General features: G+C 34.0%; 1 protein-coding gene across 1 annotated transcript; it reads right to left on the minus strand.

Annotated features, from left to right (window-relative positions):
* Nucleotides 1-982: 982 nt before the first annotated feature.
* Nucleotides 983-9,918, minus strand: LOC117108991 (phosphoglucomutase-2-like; the record flags this gene model as incomplete). The annotated part of the gene is made up of 8 exons (XM_033251207.1): nucleotides 9,762-9,918; nucleotides 7,890-7,989; nucleotides 5,309-5,376; nucleotides 4,152-4,240; nucleotides 3,956-4,040; nucleotides 2,102-2,209; nucleotides 1,729-1,898; nucleotides 983-1,106 (listed from the first exon to the last, which is right to left on the minus strand). Coding segments are annotated over exons 1-8 (810 nt in total), but the record flags the coding sequence as incomplete, so codon positions are not given.
* Nucleotides 9,919-10,290: the final 372 nt, after the last annotated feature.

Genomic DNA, 10,290 nt, shown 5'->3' on the forward strand with positions numbered 1-10,290 from the left:
TACTTTGTTTAATAGAACTTATTTTATGTATTATAAAATAAGATTACACAAAGTATATAGTATATAGTATATGAATATAAATACATATAATACCATAGGCCTATATGCAGATATATTAAATAGCCAGCAACATCATAGACTCCGGTTATTATATATATAACACAATGTTTAAGAAATTTCCAAGTTGCTAAAAGTATACTTTCAAAATGCATGTGTTTATCCATAATTTTGCATCAAAATTCTGTCGATGACTCTGCGTAATTTGATGTATTTCCTATGAAACCGCTGGCAGGAATTAGTGCCTAAGTGGTGGCCATGTTTTGCAAGTTGTTTACGTCACATAAAAACCGAAACATGATTTTCTCAATGACAGCCTTCTCAACTTCATAATAGAAATTTGTAAAAAAAAAAAACTACAGAGGGCGCTACAGTAAATAAAAGCTGATTTAGGAGCAATTTATTTTGATTTGACAGTACATTATATTCAATCAGAATTAAGAATCAATAAATAATCATGTGAATATTTTTTGAAAAGTGAATATTAATACATATGTTAACTGCTTCGAGGGGCATGATTAAAATAATAGTACTAATTTGATATCAATACTCTACATACTCAACACAAAGTTGACCTGATACAGTCTTTGTTTGCCTTGTATTCTCACTCTTTCAACCAATCAGATACCTAGAATCTATATATGTTGTATATTATGTTTTATCAACTATAAGTAAAATAAAACCATTAGATTTGTGTCAAATAGACAATGGAGTAAAGAAATGCTTTGTACAAAATTTTCTGCAAGACTTTATCTGATATGTGTGTTTCATACATCATGATACTCTTTTTTCATGTCTGACGGACAATGTTCCATTCCAACGTCTGTTCTAACACTGTGGAGTTTCTTAATCAAGAGGAAAATAATATTTTTCATAATAAGCAAAGACTGATACTGGAAACTTGAAACTGTACCAACAAACTTACCTGCTCTTTGACTGCAACGAAAGGTGAAAGGTCAAATGCTTTGAATGCCCTCTGCGCATACTGAAGACCTACTCCATGCATTGGTGTGTATGTGAATCGTACCTGTGATGATTTATTAATATCCCTACAAAAAATATTGATTATTATTCTAAACCAATATAATATATATTATAAAATTCAATGATTTAATAATTTCCTTATGATCACTATCAAAAAATTACAATATTATACTAATATATATATGCTTGCAGTACACCATAGAGATAGTGCTGAAAAGAACTGCCAAGTCCCACTATCCAATAATAAGTATTTCTCCGTTTGGATTCTCGGCGGATATATTCTCAAGACAATTGGAGCAATTCAACTAAAATGTTGAGACATTTTCAACAAAACAACAGTTCTTTCCAGAACTATTTTGTGGTGTATCACAATATTATTACTTCACCATGCAAACCTTCAACGATATTATCCTAAATAAATACCGGCATGATTTTTTTTAATTGTAAGCACATTGATCTAACAGTTTATTTATTTGTGATACTTCATCTTTGAAATGGTGGCACCCACAAACTTAAAAAAATACAACAAAAAAAAAAACAATAAAAGTATAGTAATACCTTAATAATAATAAGTGAAAGAAATTAAACTAAAGTAAAATAAAAAAAAAAAAAACAGTAGAAATGAATATTATAACAAAAATACAGTGATCCGGTATATGGCCAATTTGTATTAATAACAAAATTTACCTGTAAATGCAATACTTCTGAACATCAAGCATATACAAATTGTTTATCTCATCTAAGGGATGCTGCAGTAAAGGGCTTGTTGAAATGATGGAAGTGTCCCATGAACTTTGCCAAGGTTCCAGGTTTGCCTCTATCTGCGTGGCTATGTTTTTATCAGTTGGTGATGTAATCTGAGTAAAATATAGAAGTTTCTATGCTGTTCATTCATACATTTTGAATTTGTGTAATTAATTTTACTAAGCATTTGCCAATGGAAGATGAATTTCCTTTTGTATTTTTTATGACAAGCACAATAAAGTTATCTATCTTGTTTATTCTTATAATTATTATTCAAACTGATACTGCTGATTAGGTTTAATTCAATGTTACATACCTGTGCACCATTTTGCCAGTAAACCTTGTAGCCGTTGTCATCCTTGGGATTGTGGGATGCTGTGACCATTATACCTGCTGCACACTTGTATTTCCTTACTGTATAAGGCTGAAAATAACAAAAATACAAACACTCACAAAGTAAGGTAAAGAGGAGTTGATGATGATAAATATGATAACGACAATGATTACGATGATGATAATGACTATGATAATGACTATAATAAATGTTGATGATGACTATGATGATGATGATTATAGAGTACTACAGTGTTAAGTCACAATACCGCGTGATACTACTCCGTTGCTATCGTTGCAAGAAGCGCTCAACTGGCCGCCATTTTCTACACTGACAAACCATTGATCCCAATTTTAAGAGGGTGTATCTTACTTTTTCTTGGTAAATTTTAGTTGATGATTAAATATGTGTTCGTAACTAATATAATGCGAGCTTTTGTGTTTTTAGTACATTTTGATGGCAAAATATTAGATTTCAAAATGCCTATTCCAGATTCATTCAGGTGTAATGAACGGTAACCAACGTCTGTTGACAACAGAGAGCGCCACCTGGCGTTGTGACGACACGACTGTGGTACCCCATAGTATTTATGACTATGATACTGATGATGACTAATCTGACAAACCTACTCAGAAAAACCAACAGCTGAGTGAAGGGTGGATAAGCTCTTCCGAGTCAACGGCCAACAATAACATAGTTTAAATAGTAGGAGTTTATTTAGCCACACATTATTTTGATATTTACATATATTTCTTCAACCTATTTTACATTGTGATGCGCATAGAGGTCATGACAATATGTGCCTTATAAGCCACCATTATTATTATTATTATTATAATGAATCAATGAGAATGATTGAATGATGACTATGATCTTGACTACAACAAAAGTACTAACAAAGTATGAACAAAGTTGATGATATTGGTGATGATGATGATAAAGATGTTGACTATGATAATGATGGTGAAAATTATATACTGATAATTATGATAATCATTATGATGACAATAATTGTGTATGATGTGTTAATAATGACTATGATGATAATAATTATGATGATGACAACAATGATGATGATGATGATGATGATGATGATGACTATGACGATGGTGATAAGACTAAAACAAATCTTGCCTTGGCCATGATCTGGGAAAATAAAAAAAATAGGTAGGTCGGTAGGGAAAAAATATTTTTCGCCGTAGTCAAAAATTAAATAAAATAAAACTAAAATGCCGATCCTCAATTTCAAATATTTTCAGTCGGTCGGGTGTGGCCAATAATATAGTACTTTTATAAAAAAAAAAAAAAAAAAGAAAAAGAGGAAGACCCTAACAAGAGATGGAGTGATCTTTTCCAGAAGGAGCTTGGTGCTAAACTGGGCAAATCTATTAAAGAACAGGTTAGAATGGAGTTTAAGAAGGCCATCGGCCATCAGTGGCCTGACAGGCTGATGATGATGATGATGATGATGATGATGATGCTGATGAAGTTGATGATCACGATGTTGACAATTATTATGACAGTGATGATTATGTTGGCGATGACTCTTATGGCGATTGAGGTCACGATTATGTTGGTGCTGATGATGAAGATGATTATTGATAGTGAATAGTATTTATTATTATTATTATTGTTTTATTCATTCTGGCAAAAACAATATAAAAAAATTACAAATACAAAAAATCAACAATTTACAAACAATGAAATAAGGTAAGACAGGGAGCAGCAAAAGTGAACCCACTGTCATCTTAGAGATGTGCTGCTCCCAGGAAAATAAAATGAAAGAAATAATAAGAAAAAAAATCAATATAAATATCATTTCTAAAAGTACCTTACCACATATGGCGTGGGTACAATAGCTGAGAACAAGTAAACTTTGACCCCCTCTCTCAGCAAGATTGAAGCTGCCAATTCAGCATATCTATGAAGCAAAAACATGAAAACATGCTTATTTTCTCTCCTGTGATTGGCTAAGAATGTATTGAATATTGTAGTTTATAACGGATGAAATTTTGTCTGTGTTGTAACTAACCGTGGACTGTTGTACCTAGAATCAAAGCCAACTACGACTCCACGACTTGAGCCATCAGGAATAGCCTCCAGTAGATGTTTTACTAAGCCCTATTGCAAAAAAAAAAAAAAAAAAAAACATTGCAAAAACATTGGCATAATCAATGTACAATGAACTATGATAACACATCTACCTGTAATGTAGCAGATGAGGTTTTATGGTAAGTGCTTTCCTTCGAATCCAAAGATCAATGGTTCTAATCCTGAGTATCAGGAAATCAAGGGATCATAATAATGATCAGATTGTTGGCTAGATACAATCAAATTGATCAAATTTGAGAGGACTTTTAAAACTTTTAGTTCTGAGCTGTTTTAAGTCCGTGTAAATTTATTCTGGATATAGGATATCCAATGATTTATAAACTGTACAATTTATCTTTGGGGTAACTGCACTGATAAAGATATTCAGTGAAGGATTCAAGGGGCAGGGCCCTCTCCCACATCCCTAATTTTTTCAGAATTATTCCAAAAAATAGAGAAAAAAAAAAAGAAAAATTACATTCAAAATCTGAGAGTGCCATAAAGTTGCAATACTCATAAATCTTACCTCAGCCCCAACAATGATGGGGCTGAGGTGGCATAAATGCTCCATCTGTGAAAGTCTATCCATGGGTGGGCCACTCTTTGTTTTTTAATTCATAGAGCCACCATTGTTATTACATTTCTTTCACATCAGACAGTATGTGCTTTCGCTAATTACAGGATGGAAGTGATGCTGAACTTCATGAGACTTAAAAAGAGGAATTGGTCTCGAGAAAAGGATTTGAACTCAGAACCTTGGAATTAGAAGGCAAGCTCCTTTCCACCAAGCTAAAGCTCCACTAACATCCAAGGAAGAAATACATATTAATAATGGAATATAAAGAATAATAATAATAATAATAATAATAATAATAATAATAATAACCGGAGTACATAAACACAGATCTCCGGTTGGCAGTGATGGTGTAACCCCATACTTCAGTTTGGGTGCTAGCTTGGTGTTTATTGTTTATTTTTTCCGGCTTTTTTCTTTGTGTTCTTGACTTCAATATTGTCTAGCGCATATAGACCTCGTTTATTTGCGCTATATAAATGCATCTATTATTATTATTATTATTATAATAATCCAAAATATACCTGTGTAGTCTGAATGATGGTTAGATCATTCATTCTGGAGAATCCAGCACCCATGGCAGCCCGCAATCCTACAGTAGAAGAAAAAACACATTTTATGATTATCGTCATAAAATATGTCATGCATATTCAATAACATGAAAAAAAAAAAGACATTTGGCGTATTCAATTGTGACGTATTCGTATAAGTACAAACTAAACAAAGTATTTCAAAAGTTAAGTACAAACTCAACAAAAAAGTTTTCGTTGAGCACTTTTTGTTGAGCACTAAAGTTCCCATTCGAATACGACACTTACTTTGGTAATCAAACTGTTGAAAAGAGACAGAAACAGGGAATAGTTCATGTCGGGGGAAAACAAAACTGTCAATGAAATATAATAATGCTTATTATTTTATTAGTGCCTGGTCAGTGAATAAAGTACAGGTACTACTGTATGAAACACATCCTCAGCTTCTTGGGGAGCAGTAGCTATACTAGGCCTTAGTATTGGACCCTACCACATACCCACTTGTACTCCTGGGTTGTCAACAACAATGTGTATACAGTGCCTTTAATACCTAAGCACACTAAAGCAAAATGCACAGCGAGAAAATCAAAACCCAGACTTCATGGTTAAAATCTTGGACCATGTTCTTTGGCAGTGAAAACAATTCAACAAGGTTGACACTGACTACAGTAGGGCACCACTAATATATACCCGTAATTATTTTTCTTACCTTATTTCTTCTAGCAGAGTTTTTTATCATCATTATTAAAAACACAATACAAAAAGAACCCTTATAATGGAAATTCATTGAACTTCTAAAAGCTACAAACATCAGTTGATAAAAAGTTCACACAAGAGCCCAGGGGTCCCAAGTTGAAAGAAGTCTTTTCTGGGAGATTTGCAGTGGCAGATCCAAGAATAGAGAATAGAGGGGGGCAGGGAGTGACTTTCACAAGGATACCGTTCCGCAAATTTGATGGGTCGCATATTCTCTTCTGATTGTGAAAACTTTACTCAATATGAATGAGGACAAAGGAAATCAAAGTACAGTAAACGAGAGTGCAATTAAAGTGTGGCATGTGCATTAGTTTACTTTTGTAATGCCTGTGTTAATCATAATTTCATGTTAAAAATATACTATCAAAACGTTTGTAATTCAGGTATGACAACTTGAAATGTGTTAGTTTTGTTCTTTCCAATGAGTTTGGCTATCAGCTAAAAAAATTATAAAGAAAACACTTTTCAATTTAATGTGTCTATGTCTTCGCATAACCCATACAGTACACATCTAAAAGCAAATTAAGAAATTTATAATGTCTGTAAATCATTAATTTGAAAAAATCTTGAATTTCATATTAACTTAATACGTGGTTTGGTTAAATGATGAGTAATACAAAGTTATGCTTTTATTTTTAGGTGTTATAAATTGATGTTGTGGGTGATTATATCTTTTAATTGACTGCCAAAATGGGTGGTTCTTCTGACACCCGCTGTGTTTATAGAATGACAGACATGATTTATTGGCTTCGGGATTGATGGGTCGTGTCTACAGTAAGTGCTTGAGAATTTGGGTTATGGGCTACAATGGTTGTGGAACAGGGGTTTAGACCACCCTAGGCCCAACATGGTTAGGGCTGAGGCAGAGGATTACCCAGCGAACCATCCGGCCGTCTTTTGGACGGTCTACAATTATTTAGGACGGCCATTTTCACCGAGACAGCTTGGACGGCTTGGCCTAATCAGCTTGGTCTAGCCTAATAATTGGCCTGGTATAGCTTTAGCAAATTCTTTATATCCTTCAAATCTATCAATCATTTATTGATTGAATATACGTTGCTTTCGTACCAATGTTCGGTGGGAATTCCCAAAGATGGGCGTGGCCCGCCTATTGACTGAGCGCCACGCCCACTGGCTTCCATTTTCTGGCTAAAAACCTGGGCTGAGGTAAGAAATTTATGATTATGGCACCTCTTAGATGGCTGGAAAAAGCACTTTCAGATTTAAATTTGAATGATTTTCTTTTTTCACCATTTTTCTCTGAAAATTTAAGTTCGGGGGAGGGGGGAGGGGAGGTGCAGCCTCCCCCTTTGAATCCACCACTAATCTGGGTAATTAGCATTCAAAACCATTTCAATTTATTTTGCTGCACATTATGATACACATTGGCTCAGACTTCTGTGAGACAAATGATAATAACGCCGTGAAATCATGCAAATATTATGAATTCGCGAGAGATGGGTTATTTCCTGGAGATTCTTGCTTGTTTGCGGTAATGTCGGAGACCGTCCCGATTCTCGGGACACTCCCGCAAGTTCAGAGAGACTTGGCACCTCTGAGAGGCAGCAACTCTAAAAAATTTATTATAGAATAAAATAGATATTTAGAAATCCTTCTTCTGGATACTTAATCACCTTTTACATTGTTCTTCCTTAAGGTCCAGTTAATAGTTAAAACATTAAAATAGGAAATGAAAGTTAAGAAATTATACACAAAAACAAAAGAAAATTTGGAAAACACAAGCATAATTTGGTATACACAAGAAGCAAAATGAAAATGTACTATTAAATCAAATTTTTGAAGGAATGCAAAGTTTTACCAGCAGTGCCAAAAGCTATCCTTTTATCGAAGAGCTTGTGGAGTTCATCTGTATTCTTGCACTCAGCCAGATCCAAAATTTCCTTTCTTGTTTTCTCATTCTAGAGAAGCAGTGTTAAAAAAGTGAAATGATTAAGTTTTCAAAACTAACAATATAGCAGTTAAAGATATCCTGATATGAATATTTTTTTTCTAGGCAACTAAGTAATGACTTACAAACATAGGCTTATATTTTTCCGTTCGTCTGATCATGTAAGTCATATTTCAAGAAACTGTTGTATGAAAGTGCCATTTTAACTATTATTAATTACATAAATAATTACATATTAATAATAAAGATAAAAATATGCAGACATTAATTAGAGCCATAAATGTGGAAACATTGATGACTGATAAACATTTTTTTTTTTTTGGTTTTATTGTTTCTATCAGTAAAGTATAAAATAACGATAAAATAAATACAAATGGATGTAAGTTACCATATGAAATATCGATTGAATAACGATGAACTTGATTGTGAGAATGTTTTGTTTGAATATTTAGTTTCTAGGCAACTGGTAATGACTAACAAACATATAGGCCTATATCTTTTAGATTCGTCTGACTATGGAGGTCATATTTCAAGCAACTGTTGTATGAAAGTGCTGTTTTAACTATTATTAATTTAACTAATTACATACTAATAATATAGATAAAAATATGCAAACATTAGCACCATAAATGTGAAAACATTGATAACGATAAACATTCATTTTTTTTTTTTTTGGTTTTATTGTTTCTATTGGTAAATTATAAAATAACGATAATAATAATAAATACAAATGGACATAAGGTACCATGATATGAGATATCGATTGAATAAAATTTATTGTATCGATTTGATGATTTTCTTGAAGAATAATGTGTAACTAACATGAAAATATAAAATGCCAAGACCAGGCCTATAATATAAGATCTAAAGATAGATAAGTTCTCCAGATTCTCCAGCCAAAAAAAAAATATTGCTATGCCTAGTATTACATTAATATTTGGCAAATAAACTCTTAAATATATTAACTAATCTTCGTTATTAAAAAATTGAACTTCATTACTCGCAATTCTCTGGAAAAAAACGACAAATTTTAATGAAATTTTCAAAAGTTGATAACTTCGATAAAAGTTGGCCGATTTCGGAAAAAATAAAAATGGTGTACTACTTTGACCCCTGAGTGACCTGATTGACCTGATGGAAACGTCTCAACCAATCAAAAAGCATTTTATATGAATATTTTCTTTAGGCCTTTTGTTGACAAAAACACACTTGGCTGAACTTGGCTAATGACACTAAATGAAGTGCTTGACGTCACGTATCGTGTGGTGCCTACCTTTGACACTCGCCGTGCAATCTGAGCATTTTCAGTACTCTGCTTTTAGGATGTAATAATGAAATTATTACATCCTAATTAACCAATAGGCTTATTTGCCTCTATAGTACCCAAGATTACAGAAACTTCCAAATATTACTCTTGGACCCCAGCCTCCCGGACCCCCAGTTCCCCGGCCCGGCCTGCCACCAGTGAGTGGCACGTTGCTACGCAAAACAAGCTCTCACAGTTTTTTTTTTTTTTTTTTGTTTTGTTGGCAACTAATGCATAGTCACAATAGGGATATCGTAGTCACAAACTAGCTTACAGCCCAGCCTACGCCTAACCTTACTTTTTAGAACAGGCTAGGCCTAGCCTAGCCTAGGAAGGATAGCGGTATAAATATGGCAGGGCCTGCATGCACCAACAACAGCACCGGTGGATTGAGGCATGCATGCATCTGTCAAGTACTGCGACGATTAGGCCTAGGGCCTAGCAAGTCTCAATTCAACAAAATAACTATCTATTACCTTATCCCATTCAAGCCACTGGCATAGCTGCTTATTTAGAAAATCATTTCCAACATCAAAAGCCATTTTAAAAAATTATCATCTGGTGGTGTTCTTATCGGACGATCGGCTGGCTTCAAATTTCTTTCGTAAGGTACGTATACATATGGAACGCTAAATATGAAATAACAAATGGAAAACGTACAAGTGGCTGTGTAAACCTTGAGTGGCACACACAGTTCAAAACTCAAGTGGTAGCACAAAACAAAACAAAGGTGCTGGCACAAACTTCTGTGACACCATTTGAGCCTTGCACTGTGCCACTCGAGTTTTGCGCTGCAGCTTGTACTCTTTGTCCTTTGGGCGTTTCATACTTACATGGTCCCTCGATATTTGCTAATAAACTTTGATCTTGAGTCTTGACCCCGAAGAAGTCGTGCACATTCTGCATAACATGCACGAACTCGCTTGATAGGGCCGCCTAGCCTAGGCCTAGTTCCAGCGGAATTTAGTTCGGACCAACTAGCCTAACTGAAAATTAGTTGTATTT

The sequence above is a fragment of the Anneissia japonica genome, unplaced genomic scaffold (assembly GCF_011630105.1).
Source record: "Anneissia japonica isolate Jap-2015-1 unplaced genomic scaffold, ASM1163010v1 scaffold39195_len10268_cov97, whole genome shotgun sequence".
NCBI lineage: Eukaryota > Metazoa > Echinodermata > Crinoidea > Comatulida > Comatulidae > Anneissia > Anneissia japonica.